Genomic DNA, 16,518 nt, shown 5'->3' with positions numbered 1-16,518 from the left:
CTCCTGAGTTCAATTTCCCGGTACCAAAACCAAAACAAAAACGATGGTGAATGATACAGGGGTACATAGGTGACTGAAACAAACGCTCCAGTCTCCTGCCAAGACGTATGGCTCAAATCTCTTACTGTTTTCAAAGGGACTAGGTAGATTTGAGGGGGGCGTTGCCCCTTTAAGGGCCTGCACGCCCAGAGCCCTGAGGTCCAGTTTGGGGCGGGTCCCCGCAGCCGAGTCTGCGCCGGGACGACGGAGGCGGGGCCGGCTCCGGCCAGTCGGGCCGGCGGGGGCGGGGCCTCGCGGGGGTGGAGTCTGCGCTCGGCTTCGGGCTGCGGCTGCGGCTGCGGCTTGGTGCACTCCTATCTTCTGAGGGAAGGAGGCCGAGGCCTGGGCCGAGCCCGGAGTTGCAGCTCGCTGGAGCCTCCTGGAGCCTCCGCGCCGGCTCAGCCTGGGGGCCGGCTCGGGCCAGGTCCGCCGCCGCACCCAGGACCGAAGCTGCATGCCCGAGGACCCGGCCGGCACAGCCATGGTGAGGAAGCTAGGCCTGCCCTAGCCGGAGCCGCCCGCCAGCCTAGCCCCCGCGGGCCTGCCCCTCCCTAGCCTTGGTGTCCCTCGGACGCCCTTCCCTCACCTATCCCTTTGTGGCCTCACCCTCGGCGTCCAGCTCCTCCTTCCCGGTGCTCCCAGTCCACCTGCTGGGGCGAGCCCCTTCGGGTGACACCCCCTTAATCTCCCTTATTCCCGCTGATACCCTTTGTCACCCCCCAGTGACAGCCTCTCTCGCGTTCTCTTCGCGTCTCCCTCCTCTCCTTTAACCTTCCTTTCTTTCTCCTCTACCATTTTGCCTTTTTGTCTCTGCTGTGGTCTTTACCCCTTCCCCCTTCTTCCTCCCCATTTTTCGCTCCTGCACTTTGCTCTCCCTTCTCACCCCCTTCACCATTTTATCTCCACTACCCCCTCCTCCCCTTCGTCCTCTACCATCCACATTTCCTTCACTTAGCCTCGCCGGCTCGCACAGTTCTCCCCATTTCCTTCTACAGGCTTCAGGGGTCTAAGCAGGAACAAATTGAAGGCGATTGCTTCCCAGGAACTGTCGGGCGGGCAGATAGGGATTCGTTGGCTGGCTTTCTCTCTCTCTCTCTCTCTTCATCTCTTCATCTCCTCCCTCCCTCTCTGGAGGGCAGAAAGATATTAGAGGTATGAAAGAGAGCTTGGGAGCTTTTTTATTTTGTGTCATTGGAAAACCTGAGTGATGGTGTGTTATGGAGTGGTGGAGTGAGGGCCAGCATGCATATTGTGATCTTATGAGAGATATGGCCTTTTGACAGAAATAGCTAAAAATGTTTTGAAATTTGCTTTTCAGTGTCTTAAGTGGAGGTACAGTTTGTGAAATTTAAAAATATTTGTTTTCAGACTTTACTGTTATTACTTAGAGTAAATGAATTTTAGGCTGTGGTTGTAGCTCAGTTCCTAAGCATAAGGTACTGGTTTGATCCTCAGCACCATACAAAAATAGAGATATTGTGTCCATTTAGAATTAAAAAAAGAAAAAAAAATGTTCTTGTTTGGAAGCAACTACCAAAGGCATTTGAAGACTGAAAATAAGTGTGGCAATCAGCTTGTGGCAGCCTGATTCCTTCTAAAGGGTTCATTTGTTTTGCCCTTTCTTGGGAGAGCCTTTTATTTACAAATTTTCTTTATGTTTCAAAACAGGTTGAGACTTCGGTTGGCTTTTCATTGAATTGATTACCTGTGATTTTCTGTACATTTATTGAAAACATTACTACATCACTTTCAAGCTAAATTTTGATCGCTGTGAAGAATAAGACATTCTAGTCAAAACTCAGTGCTGGTAATCATGTTCTCCTTGGTTAGTCAGTTTCTATTTTCTCTTTATCTGAATTTTAGGAAATGGTTTACTATCAAGTCATTTAACCTATAAACATTTCCAAACTCATTGACTGCATTTATAGGTTTTCATTCTCCTGTTTATGTCTCCATCACACTGTCAATGTGTGCTAGCTTGTTTGTCCTTGTGGAATGTGAATTCTAGCAGCAACTGTGCCTTCCTGTTATTCCCTGTGCCAGGTCAAGTAGATGCTTGATTGATTCACTTTGTGTTCTCATTTTTCAACTTGACATGGATAGTCTTAAACTGAAAATTGAGGCAACTAGTGGACTCCACAGCAAGAGTGAATTTTGAGAGGGCTGGGGATGTGGCTGAAGCGGTAGCATGCTTGCCTGGCATGCGTGCGGCCAGGGTTCGATCCTCAGCACCACATATAAACAAAGATGTTGTGTCCGCTGAAAGCTAAAAAATAAATATTAAAATTCTCCCTCTCTCTCTCTCTCTCTCTCTTAAAAAAAAAAAGAGTGAGTTTTGAGATTTTTTTTTTTTTTAATTTTAATTTTGAGCCATCCTACCCAAGACAGATTGCTAGATTTTTGAAAGTGTGGGCCTTCCCACTGAGAATGAATGTATAAATACAGAGGGAGGAATTATGAACTCTTCTTTGGCTATTTAGGACCTTAAAGTGTCATTTGAGCTGAGCCTGAAAGATGAATAGGATTTATTTATTTGTAGATCATTTGGGAGGGGAAAGAAAGCTTCACTGTGAATATGAAGTAGAAAAACTATAGAATGTATTTCAGGACGCAGAATTACCTTATATAGAATGAAAGGATGTAAGAGTGAAGATATGTATTAGGAAATGAGGCTAGAAAGATATTGTCTTAGTCTTTTCATGTTTCTTTAACAAAATACCATAAAGTGGGTAGCTTGTAAACAACAGAAATTTATTTCTCAGTGTTCTGGGGGCTAGGAAGTCCAAGATCAAGGCTCTGGCACATTTGGTTTCTGGTGAGGGCTTTCTTCCTGTTTATTTATTTAAAAAATTTTTAGGGGCTAGGATTGTGGCTCATCGGTAGAGTGCTTGTCTATCACGAGTGGGACCCGGGTTCTATTCTCAGCACCACATAAAAATAAAGGCATTGTGTTGTGTCCATCTACACCTAAAAAAAAAAAAAAAAATTATGAGCTGGCATTGTGGCTCAGTGGTAGAATACTCGTCTCGCATGTGCGGGACCCTAGGTTCAATCCTCAGCACCATATAAAAATAAATAAGTGAAATAAAGGTATTGTGTCCAACTGCAACTAAAAAAATTATTAAAATATATATATTTTTTAAATTTTGTAATTGTGGACGGATAGCATGCCTTTATTTAAATAAAATATTTTTATTTTTATGTGGTGCTGTGGATTGAACCCAATGCCTCACACATGAGAGGCAAGCGCTCTGCCATTGAGCTACAGCCCCAGCTCCTGTCTTCCTGTTTAATAGATGGCATCTTCTACCAGTGTCCTTGCATGGTAAAAGGAGCAGGACAGTTCTAGGGCTTTTTCTTCTTCTTCTTCTTCTTTTTTTTTTTTTGTGGTGCTGGTGATTGAACCCAGGGCCTTGGGCATTTAAGGTAAGTACTCTACCAACTGAGCTTTATAAACAGCCTCTATAGGGCTTCTTTTATAAGGGTGCCAGTCACATTTGTGAGGGTTCTGTCTTGATGATTAATCATCTCCCAAAGGCCCTACTTCCAAAGCTATCACTTTGGGGGGTTAGGATTTCAATATATGAATTTAGGGAAGGCAGATATTCAGACCATAGCAGGTATATTAGGCATTATTGTGTTTCAGACTTTGCATCCAACTAATTCGATTTTTCCTTCCTTATTAAAAATGTTCACACAGTAAGAGTGTACTGGAGCAGTTAAGGGAAGGCAAAATATTACTTTATTGTGATGTCAGAATTATTTGTGGAGGCTGCTTTTTTGTTTTTCTTGTACAATATATTTATTAGGCACTCTTAATAAGAGTTGAGTAAATGATTATTACAAGCTTTGCATTTTGGCAGGGCACAGTGGTGGACTCCTGTAATCCCAGCAGCTGGGGAGGCTGAGACAGGAGGATCAAGTTCAAAGTCAGCCTCAGCAATTTAGCAAGGCACTAAGCAACTCAGTGAGACCCTGTCTCTAAATAATATACAAAATGGAACTGGGGATGCGGCTCAGTGGTTGATGCCCATGAGTTCAATCGCCAGTATTGAAAAAAAAAAAAAAAAGCTTTGCATTTTATGTTTTTCAAATGTTTATTACATTGTGTTATTTATTTATTTATTTATTTATTTAAGTTATTGGCGGACACAACATCTTTGTTTTGTATGTGGTGCTGAGGATTGAACCCCGGGCCCCACGCATGCCAGGCGAGCGCGCTACCGCTTGAGCCACATCCCCAGCCCCTACATTGTGTTTTGAATAGTTGAAATATTCAACTTTTAAAATATATATATGTTTTAATTTTGTAGTTGTAGACGGACAGCATGCCTCTATTTTATTTGTTTATTTTTATGTGGTGCTGCCTCACCCATGAGAGGCAAGCAGCTCAGTGAGAAATGTCTAAGACTGGGGTTCTTAAACTACCTTAAATCAGAAGGTTAAGCCCTAGCAAGGCTTGCTTCCTCCCGCCCACCTCCAGAATTTGATTCACTGGGTTTGGTTGGAGTAGAACCTGAGAATTTGAATTTCTGACAAGAATCAGTGTAAAGTATGGTCTTTGAACCATGTTTTTAAGAACCACTGGTTTAGGATAATAGCTCTTGCTTTTTATTTATCCAGCAGTGTTTATAGAATTTCATTAACTGTATTGGCATTGGGGATATCACAGATGGTAAAACAAGTGTGATTCTTGACTTTTTATCTTATTTGTGTAATTTTATTATTAAAGAATATCCATTTTATTATTTTTGAAATTTTATTTTTATTTTTGCCATATTGGGGATTGATCTCAGGGCCTTGTATATGCTAGATAAGCACTGTCCCACTGAACTGTAGCCTTAGTAGATTAATTTTTAAATGTGAAGAGTTTTAAATGTGAAGAGTACTTTTTTTAAAATGATAAGAAAGAAATTTTGACATCATGGAATAGGATAGTCAAGGGTAGCTTCAGGCAGGCTCAATCTTTTTTTTTAATATTTATTTTTAGTTGTAGATGGACACAATAAATTTATTTTATTTTATATTTTATGTGGTGCTGAGGATCCAACCCAGGGCCTCGCACGTGCTAGGGGAGCGCTCTACTGCTGAGCCATAACCCCAGCCCCCAGGTAGGCTCAATCTTTAAAGTAGAGAACTGAGATATTAAATTATAAAAGTTGTGTTATGGAAAGAGTAGTTCAGATAAGAAAGAAGAACATGTGCAGATGACCTGTGGTAGTATTTTTTCTAGACTGTGTAACTGACATGTCTTGGAATTCTCAAATCAAGTTGTTCAGGGAAACTCTCTGCCCTGCCTACCCCTCAAAAAAAACCAAAAACAAAACCCAGGTCACACTCTCTCTATTATGTAACTCTTCTTCATAGAATATATATCAATTGTAATTTTATATTCCTTGCTATGATTATTTGACTAGAGTCTTTCTCCAAATCCAGAGAGTATAAAAATCTTTGATACAAAGATAATTTTTTTGACCAGCTGCTAAGGGCCAGGGGATGTTACAGCACTGTGGTTACAGTGGTTAAAAAAAGACTTGTGGGTGGGGGAGGGGATAGAAATAAACAAATCTATTAATATACAGAAAAAATAAACTAGGATAAGATATAAAGTCGGATATGTGTGTGTGTGTGTGTGTGTATATGTGTGGCAGCTATTTTAGATAGAATGGTTAGGCAGCAACAATAGCAAATATTTATTCAACATGATTGTACTGTGTACTGTTTTTTGTGCTTTATATGTTTTATTTGTTAATTCCCATGGTAATCTATTAAGTTAGGTACTTGATCAGTGAAGGTAATACCATGTTTGTTTGGCCCATCATTGCATCTTCAATACCTATATAATGCCTGGTGCTCATATAAGAGCTCATTAATTATTTGTTATTGTTGTTTTTTGTTTTCTCTGTCCCCCCACCCCCCCCACTTCTTTAAATTTTGAGACAGGGTCTCATTAAGTTGCTCAGGCTGGCCTCAAACTTGCTGAGGATAGCCTTGAATTTGGGATCCTCCTGCCTCAGCCTGGCTGGGATTACAGGCTAGAAGGGGACATTTAAACTGCCTCTGTGTGTGTGTGTGTGTGTGTGTGTGTGTGTGTGTGTGTTACTAGAGATTGAACCTTATGCATAGGAGGCAAGCACTCCACCAACTGAGCTATATCCCTAGCCTATGAACTGCTGGTTTTAATAGTAAATGAAAAGTTTTTTTTTGTATATGTGTGTGTGTAAAGGACTATTATAACAAGACGATATTTTAGCTAGGTAAAAGTTTGGGAAAGAAAGCTTTCCCAGTAGGGAAAGGGACAAGCTTGAGCATGGAAACTGAAATAGAAATAGAGTAAATTTATTTTGTTTTAATAGTCTATTTTAATAATTAATAGTTAATATAGTTATTAAAAATAATTATTTTAATAGTCTTTTAATAACTATTTTAATAGTCTATTAAAACAAATAAACTTTGTGAAATACCATATATTCCATGATGGATTCTAGGAAATATATAACTCCAGCATTGAGGGTACAGTAGAGATTAGGTGAGCAGGTCAGATTGTGGAGGAACCTTAACTCATAAGCTACAGTTTGGGCCATATTGTAAAGATCCTAAGTACCTTAAAAGCTTTTTTTTGTATATGTGTGGGTGTGTAAAGGACTATTATAAACAAGAAGATATTTGAGCTGGGCATGGTGGCACATGCATGTAATCCCAGCAACTTGGTGAGGCTCTAAGCATCCTAATGGGACCCTGTCTCAAAATAAATAGTAAATAAAAATAATTTTTTTTTTTTAAATTTTAATATTTATTTTTTAGTATTTGGCGGACACAACATCTTTGTTTGTATGTGGTGCTGAGGATCCAACCCGGGCCGCACACATGCCAGGCGAGCGCGCTACCGCTTGAGCCACATCCCCAGCCCAATAAAAATAATTTTTAAAAAAGGGGAGCCGGGCTGGGGATGTGGCTCAAGCGGTAGCGCGCTCGCCTGGCATGTGTGCGGCCCGGTTCGATCCTCAGCACCACATACAAACAAAGATGTTGTGTCCGCTGAAAACTAAAAAAAAAAAAAAATAAAAAATTTAAAAAAGGGGAGCGCTGGGGATATGGCTCAGTGGTTAAGTGCCACTGGGTTCAGTCCCTGGTATCAAAAAGGGGAAAAAAAGAATTTTAAGAATGATTATTCATAAACATTGTTTGGAATGGGATAGTTATTGTACTACTTTAGATGAAAAATAAGTGTGAGTTTTTATCCTCAACTTGTTATAGTAGTGGTGATTTAAATTAAATAACTAATAATTAATATAGTTATTAAAATAGTATTAAATGTTGAGTATTTAATAAAAATTTTAATAAATAAACATATTTAATATAAAAATATTAAAATAGGAAAGAATATTAAAAAATGAAGTCCAGGGCTGGGGTTGTGGCTCAGTGATAGAGTGCTCGACTAGCATGCATGAGGCACTGGGTTCGATCCTCAGCAACACATAAATATAAAATAAAGATATTGTGTCCACCTATAATTAAAAAATAAATATTAAAAAAAGAAAAGAAAAATAAAGTTAAAGATTTGGTACATTACTTTTTGGCTAAGTGAATTTTCCATAGAGACATCACAGTGGAATTGTAGAAAAAGTGCAGAATCATTAATAATGTTGCAATTTTGCTCAGTGATCTTTAGTTTTCATAAATCTTCAGGTTTTCATGAAAATATTATAATAAGTTTACTACATGAAAGTCCTTTCCAAACAGTAGGTTTCCCAAAAGTTATGTATTAGGAAATCAGCAATTCCTAACTTTATTTATCAGTATTATTACTTTTTTTTTAGGGGTTGCTGATATCATCTTTATTATCCTGTAATGATTGAGTATAGATTATATTAAAGATTAATCACCTTGTGAAAAATACACTGACACTCCCCTCCCCACCCCCCCAATCTATGCATGTAGAAAGCTGAAGGTCAAGCAAGGGGTAGTAATCTGTTTTAACAGTACTCTCTTATAATGATTGAATTTCAGGAGCACATCTTTGGCACCTTCTCAGTATGCAGTATTTGCCTAAGGCTTCAGAGTACAAAGTTATTTAGAGACAGGGAATTTGTCCATGAAGAATATATATTCCTTGTTAAAAGACAAGGCATACACAGAGAAACCAACAAGAAAAGAATTCCCATTCAACAATGACCTCTCCTGGGGGTTTGTATCAGGGCTTTCAATTATTTTTTTTTCTTATGGTAGTGACATTTTAAACTAAAAAGATGGAGGTTAGTATTAATATCAGTAAATGTATTCTTTAAACTGCCAAAAGGATATGCACATGGAGAATTCATAAATAAATAGAAATCCCTTCCAAGCTCATGCTTTTGAATGATAGATCTGAGACATGTCACTATAGCGTGAGTCAGTCATTTAAAAGCACCAAAGGGGAAATATCCTACAATAAAAATCTGATTAAATTTTCTTCTTAAAAAAGCATTTATACAATTGTATATAGAGATTAAATATTAACACTGGTAGTATTCTATATCTCCCTTGACCCTACTTTCAGGTGTATGGTTTAATTTATTTGCAGACTCAATTTCTGAGTTAAATAATGATTCTACACAGGTAGTTGTTTTCCATAGATAATTTTTTTTTTTAAGACATGAAATATACCACTACATTTTTTTTTTGAATTTTTAATATTTATTTTTTAGTTTTCGGCGGACACAACATCTTTGTTTGTATATGGTGTTGAGGATTGAACCCGGGAGGCACCCATGCCAGGCGAGCGCACTACCGCTTGAGCCACATCCCCAGCCCCCATAGATAATTCTTATACATGAAAGCAATTATATATGGAGACAGAATCACTTCCTGTTTCACTAAAACTTACAAACAAGACTCAGCTACTCCTTTTCTTAGTTACTTTAGCCATTTTCAGAGTAGCTTGGGTTGGATTTTTCTAGAAAAAGTTAAAGTTTTTTTAAAATCAAATTCTACTCTGTTACTGTTTATCAAACCTTTTTTGGATTCTTGATTTTGAAATGTTAGTGTCTGTCAAATATTGTTACTTTTTATTCCTTTTTATTAAATTTGTTTATTCTAGAAATCATAATTATTCATTTCCAAGAGCATATTTTGTATAGTTTTTATATGATATGAGAAAGGAATTTTTACATATATAAGTAAGTATTTTTTAAAAATTTGTTATGGTGGGGCTGGGGATGTGGCTCAAGCGGTAGCGTGCTCGCCTGGCATGCGTGCGGCCCGGGTTCGATCCTCAGCAACTCATACAAACAAACAAAAAAAAAACTAAAAAAAAAAAACTAAAAAAAACTAAAAAAAAAAAAACTGCCGAAAAACTAAAAAAAAAAAATAAATAAAAAAAAATAAAAAATTTGTTATGGTGTAGGGATTTAACCCAGGTCCTTGGGTATGCGGAGTACATGCTCTACCACTGAGTTACAACCCCAGCCCTACTTTATTTTTAAATTGTACACATAGTTTATTTATTATATATTAAAACAAATTTCAGCTTTTTCTTGTTTAACAAATGACACATTATCATAAAATACAGCATTATTAGATTTTTAAATGAATATATATTTTAAATATGTTACTACAGTAGACAGTAACTGATTATTTATGTATTTTGTGGTACTGAGGATTGAACTGAGGGCTTCACACATGCTAGGCAAGCATTCTCTACTGAGTTATATTTCCAGCCTATTAGAACTGACTTTTTAAAAATTTAAATTTGAGAGTTAAAGTTATACCTCCATGGTTGAGTATGTGTTTACAATGTGCAGCCCTGGATTCAATTCCTAGCCTGCCCATCCCCACAAAATAAACCTCAAAAACAAACAAACAAAAACATAAGTTTATAATTCTTGCATTTTTATACTTAAAAAAAGTCAACAAATTTTTATAATTGTTCTGTTTTGTTTGTAAATGACCAAAAAAAAAAAAAAAAACAAGGAAAATTTGTCTCCCCAATAAAGCTTTTAAAGCTTTTAAAGTATGAATATTTTACTTACCATGAATAAAAATTCAAATTTAACATAATTATTGGCATGCTTCTTACTTATAACAGAAAAAATACTGATATCTTGGTGTTTTACTTAAGAATCCTGATCAGGGATAATAAATATAAATAAATAAATATAAATAAATCCGATAAATATATTTATTTATTCTTTCATTTTCATGTACTTAGTTATTTTTATAGTGATAGAGATCAAATCCAGGACCTTGTGCATGCTAGTAAAAGCTCTATCAGTGAGCTACACACACCCTAGCCTCTTTTTTCTTCTTTTTTTATTAGTACTGGGGATTGAACTCAGGGATACTCAACCACTGAGTCACATTCCAAGCCCTTTTGTATTTTATTTAAAGACAGGGTCTCTGGCTGGGGATGTGGCTCAAGCGGTAGCGCGTTGCCTGGCATGCGTGTGGCCCGGGTTTGATCCTCGGCACCACATACAAACAAAAGATGTTGTATCCGCCAATAACTAAAAAATAAATATTAAAGTTCTCTCTCTCTCTCTCTCTCTCTCTCTCTCTCTCTCTCTCTCTCTCTCTCTCTCCTCTCTCACTCTCTCTTTAAAAAAAAAATATATTCTCTGATCCATAATATCCTTTAAAAAATAAATAAATAAATAAATAAAGACAGGGTCTCACTGAATTGCCGAGGCTGCCCTTGAACTTGTGGTCTTCCTGCTTTAGCCACCTGAGTTGCTGAGATTGTAGGCATGTTGCCACTGTGCCTGGCTCAAACTGTTTTTTAAAGAAGGAAATTTTAGATGATTATTTTATCAAATATTCAGAAGTAGATTGAAATAAATATCAATATTGAATCCAATGATAAGCCTATAAAACATCTATGAATTGGGACATGCTGGTTAAAACATTGTTCTTTTCATAGGTTTTGAAGTGTTCTCTTAAAAGCACATTTAACTAGGGAGTGGCAGAAATAATAGTCATTATTTGCATAATTTAATGCTAATAATTAAAATTAAAAAACATTACAGGCAAAATTCTTGAATGTTAGACATTTAGAAGAGCTTGAATTCATGCAGTAGCTTTCATTTAGTGACCATATAGTGTATCTAGGGATATGCTAATTAATCTACAGAGTTCTCTGAGGTTGATGATTTTTTTTCATTGCACACATAAGAAATCAAGGCTTTGAAAAATCGAGTAACCTTCCTATAGTCACAGCTATTCAGTGTCAGAACTTGATTCAAACACTGATTTTTCTACTGAATGCAAAAAGGAATGTGGTGCATGCCTGTAATCCCAGTGCTTCCGGAGGCTGAGCTAGGAGATCTCCAGTTCAAACCCAGCCTCAGCAATTTATTGAGGCCCTAAGCAACTCAGCAAGACCCTGTCTCTAATGAAATATAAAAAAGGGCTGGGGATGTGGCTTGGTGGTTAAATGCCCCTAGGTTCAATCTCTGGTACCAAAAAAACCCTCTGATTTTTCTGACCCCTAGCCAATATTATTTCAAATACCATGGACTCCATGAGTTGTAGAAATCTAAACTGAAATGAGGCATTTAAAATATTTTTAGCATTGTTTTATTGTAAAGATAATTCATATTTATTGAAAGAAAATTGGTCAAAAGGGTATAAATTTTATGGTTCTTTTTCCATGCTGTCAATCGCTATTTTTTTTTAACATATACATATTTTTTAGTTGTAGATGGACACAATACCTTTATTTATTTTTATGTGGTGCTGAGGATCAGACCCAGTACCTCACACGTGCAAGGCATGGTTCTACTACTGAGCCACAACCCCAGCCCCCCTCAACTCGCTTTTATAAAGCACTTTTATCTATGTCTTTAGCATTTAAGTATTTCTTTGACAAATTGTATGCTGCTGCTACTACTACTACTGCTACTTTCACACTAATTGTGATGAAGACTATCATACTAGAAAATGAAATGAAATTTTCCTATAGTAACTAGGTGAAAATGGAAATAAGAATGGAGACATTGCATTTTTCCTATGCAGAGTTTTATGTTCATCTCTGGTCTGAAGCAGAGGACTTCACAAAGAGATCTTTTTGACACTGAAAACTTGGGAGACAGGATTGAAGTTACTTTCAGAATATATTAATTGGGTGTGGGGAAGCAAAAAGTTGGTAGGAATAGTTTCTTCATCTTCTTTATCTATAAAAATGACTATGATTGGGGAAGGTGAGGGTAAAGAGTTAGATCATAATAGGGCTTTATTAGATGCTTATTTCTGAAAGCCTGACTTGGTTGAATCAATGGTAGAAAATACTAGTTAAAAGAAAAAAAAAAAAAAAGCCAGGTGTGATAGTGCACATCTGTAATTCCAGCTACTTGGGAGGTTGAGGCAGGAGGAAAGGTCTAGGGATATAGCTCAGTGGTAGAGCACCCTGGGGTTCAATCCCCTGTATGAGGGTGGGGGAGGAGAGAGCTGGGGGTATAGCTCAGTGGCACACTTGCTGAGCATGCATGAGGCCCTGGGTTAGATCCACAGTGCTGTAAAAACAAAAAACACATAAACTAAGAGATTTCTCATGGTGTACTGCAGTGAGGAGTCAGCGATGTCTAATATCTAGTTTTTAATTAGTACCTGTGAACTTAGATGACACATGACTACCTTTTGGTTCTATTTTTTTTTAACTTCAGGGCTAGTCTTGGGACTTAATATTTCTCTTTGGGTTTATAGTCTCTTTTTGTCAGAGCAAATTTGTACTTTAATTATATCTAATAGTAAATTTGTATTTGACTATTTACTCATTCATTCAGTAAACATTTAGTGCCACTGTTTAGTAGGCTGTATTTTAGGCTCTCAGACAATATCAGTGAAAAAAATGTATTTTCTTCCCCCATGGAGATTATAGTTTATAATAATAGTTATATATTTATTTATTTTATTATTATTTTTAAAAATGTTTATTTTTTAGTTGTAGTTGGACACAATACCTTTATTTTATTTGTGTATTTATGTAGTGCTGAGGACCGAACCCAGGGTCTCGCAGGTGCAAGGAGGCTTGCGTTCTACCGCTGAGCTACAACCCCAGCCCTAGTTAACATTTATTGAGCATGTAATATATGCCAGTACTGTTATAAATGTTTTGCACTTAGAATTTGTTTAATTCTGATAACAGTCTTATGATATATGAGGTGCAGGGAAATTAAGTACTTGGCCTAAAGATATATTGTTTTGTAAATGGTAGAGCTGGCATTTTAATGCAGGCAGTTGGAGTCTCAAGTCCACATTCTTCAACACAGTGTTACACAATCCTTCAGAAACACATCAGTTAAAAACCTTCCTCTCATAAAATTATCATTTGTAATCCTTGTAGTTACCTGGTTTCCTGCCCAGTCTTTAGGAAAAAAATCATTCAGGATGCCAGGTGTGGTGGTACATACCTGTAATCCTGGTGACTCTGGAGGCTGAGGCAGAAAGATTGCAAATTCAAGGCTAGCCTGGGCAATTTAGTGAGACCCTGTCTCAGAATAAAAATAAAAATATGACGAGGGTGTAGCTGGGTAGTAAAATGCCCCTGCGTTAAATCCCCAGTATGCATTATCTACAGAATCACTAGGAGGAAAAAAGAAAAAATTACTCAAGAGGGACTGGGTGTTTAGCTCAGTGGTAGAACACTTGCTTAGCATACAGGAAGCCCTGGTTTCAGTCCCCAGCACCACATAAAACAAAGAAAAAAGGAATGCAAAAAAATAAAAAGCCGGGGCTGGGGATGTGGCTCAAGCGATAGCGCGTGCTCTCCTGGCATGTGTGTGGCCCGCGTTCGATCCTCAGCACCACGTACAAACAAAGATGTTGTGTCCACCGATAACTAAAAAACAAATATTAAAATTCTAAAAAATAAATAAATAAATAAATAAAAATAAAATAAAAAGCCATTGTATTCAATTGGAGGACTTGTCAGTCTTAGGAATGTTTCAGTAGAAGATGACAACTAGAGCCTGATTCATATTAACTGAAACTGAGACCACTACATAAAACCAGGATCCTAAAAGACCCATACTTTTGGTGAAAAGGAAGACTAAAAAAGTATCTGCCTGATGGAGTGGGGAGACAAAGAAGTTTGTTTGCCATGAGATGGATTTTGGATGGGAAAAAAGTTTTTTGTGGGGGGTGGTACCAGGGATTGAACTCAGGGGCACTCAGCCACTGAATCACATCCCCAGCCCTATTTTGAATTTTATTAAAGAACAGGGTCTCAATGAGTTGCTTAACACCTCCCTGTCAGCATTGCATAGGCTGGCTTTGAACTCTCCAGCCTCCTATCTCAGCCTTGGAGCCTCTAGGATTACAGGGGTGCACCACCACGGCCAGTTTTGGATGGGAAATTTTTAAAGATTTTACAACCATGAAACTGCTGTCTTACGTATCTGAGGTTTGAATTTATGTTACCTGTGCAAAGTAGTGACTACTAAGAGGATAGGAAACACTGATTAACTGTTTTGTTAGGTATCGTGCTGGGGTTTTACATACTTCGTCTGGAATAGTTCTATGATAAAATGTGTTTGAGGGGCTGGGGATATAGCTTAGTTGGTAGAGTGCTTGCCTCGCATTCTCAAATCTATGTGTTCAATCACCAGCACACACACAAAAAATATTTTGGAAAAAAAAAACATACTTCATTTGGACAGAGGTATCATGAGATTAATACTTAACATTATCCCCATTCTACAAAGGCCATAACTGAGGGTCAGAAAAGCTAGATAATTTGCCCAGTGTGATAGTACTATGATTCAAATCTGGTTCTAGTACTCTTCCTACTAACCATAAAATGTCTAGAGAAGTCACTTTATTTTTGTGCTGCAGTTTCCTTATCTGTAAAATGATGTTTGTGTGTTTGGTACTGGGAAATAAGCCAGGGCTTCACACGTTTTAGCCAAGCACTCTATCTCTGAGCTACATCCCCAGTCCTTTATTTTATTTGAGACAGGGCCTCACTAAATTACCAAGACTGGCCTCAAACTTGGGATCCTCTTGCCTCAGCCTCCTGTGTAGCTGGGATTACAGGCATGTGTCACTGTACCTGACTGTAAAATGAAATTTGTAATACTTTTCTTTTTACTTCATAAAGTTATTTTGAGTATCAAATGAACTAAAGAATCTGAATCACCAATATCATCTATACAGGGTATTTTTCCTTATAACTAACCTAAACATAAGTCTCATTATGCAAAGATTCGGAAGTCCAAAAGGTCTGTCTTTAAAGAATTAAGGAAAAAAGGTTTTGTTTTTTTAAAGAATTAAGGAAATTTTATAACCCAACCTTCCTTCCTTCCTTCCTTCCTTTTAAATTTTTTTTAAGAGAGAGAGAGAGAGAATTTTTTAATATTTATTTTTTAGTTTTTCGGCAGACACAACATCTTTGTTTGTATGTGATGCTGAGGATCGAACCTGGGCCGCGCATGCCAGGCGAGCGCACTACCACTTGAGCCACATCCCCAGCCCATTCTTTCTAAATTTTTGAGATAGAGGCTTATTATGTTGCCCAGACTGGCCCTGAACTCATTGTCCTCCTGCCTCAGCCTCCCAAGTAACTGGGACCCCCACCCAGCCCAGCTGTATTACATTTTATATGTTTCCTCAAGTAGTATCAGGAAAAATGAGGATTTCTTTTGTTTTGTGATACTATACCCCCGGCCCTTTTTAATTTTAATTTTTAAAATTTTGAGCCAAGGTCTCATCAGATCATCAAGACTGGCCTTGAACTTGTGATCTTCCTACCTCAGCCTTTTGAGTCATTGAAATTACAGGCATGTACCACTAAACGCAACTAAGAAATGAGTTTTGAGACAGATAATCCATTCAGTAATTGACTGATTCATTTAACAAATAATTTATTTGATGCATTATTATGAGGCTTCAGTTTCCAAGTGTAAAGATAACAGATCTATGGGACTCTCTTTGATGTCATCAGACCAGTCTGTAAAAGTAAACAGTTTTATAGTATGTAGTTGAGTCCCAGCACCCGCCCCCGCATCTCTTCACTTGGTAGAAATGGATGGGCTATACTCACAACGTTGAAATTCTTGTTTCCATGGCTCTGGCAATATACTAACAGAATGAAGTTTTGAAAATACAGGCCTGAGCATATAGCTCAGTGGTAGAGCACTTGCCTCTTCTGTATAAAGCTCTGGGTTCCATCTCCAATCAACCCACCAAAAAAATTACATAACTAAGTCTCGGGGGGAATGACTGAGAGTGCCTTTAGTTGAGTGTGTATAAATGACTAAATACTTCAAGGAAAGAGACTATAAGAAGGCAGAGAAAAGGGTGGGGGTCTGCAGGGGAAGTGTAAAAGAAAGCCAAGAGCTGAGCACGGTGGCACACACCTGTAATCCCAGTGACTTGGGAGGCAGAAGCAGGAAGATCACAAGTTCAAGACCAGTTCCAGCAATTTAGTGAGTCTCAAACTAAGAAATAAAAAAGTCTGGGGATGTGATTTAGGATTAAATCCTCAGTAACATCCTCCCCCCGCAA

General features: G+C 37.9%; 1 protein-coding gene across 1 annotated transcript in view; it reads left to right on the top strand.

Moving 5' to 3' along the window:
* Positions 1 to 327: 327 nt before the first annotated feature.
* Zyg11b (zyg-11 family member B, cell cycle regulator) overlaps positions 328 to 16,518 on the top strand; it is a 74,824-nt gene continuing 58,633 nt past the window's right edge. Inside the window, exon 1 of the mRNA XM_076841297.2 lies at positions 328 to 523. Within this exon, the coding sequence (XP_076697412.1) occupies positions 494 to 523 (30 nt within the window). The 5' untranslated portion in view covers positions 328 to 493. The remainder of the gene's footprint in view (positions 524 to 16,518) is intronic.

This window comes from Callospermophilus lateralis, chromosome 7 (genome assembly GCF_048772815.1).
Source record: "Callospermophilus lateralis isolate mCalLat2 chromosome 7, mCalLat2.hap1, whole genome shotgun sequence".
In the NCBI taxonomy this organism is placed as follows: Eukaryota; Metazoa; Chordata; class Mammalia; order Rodentia; family Sciuridae; genus Callospermophilus; species Callospermophilus lateralis.
Note: the sequence above shows the minus strand (reverse complement) of the source record. Positions and strands in the feature narration are given on the sequence as shown.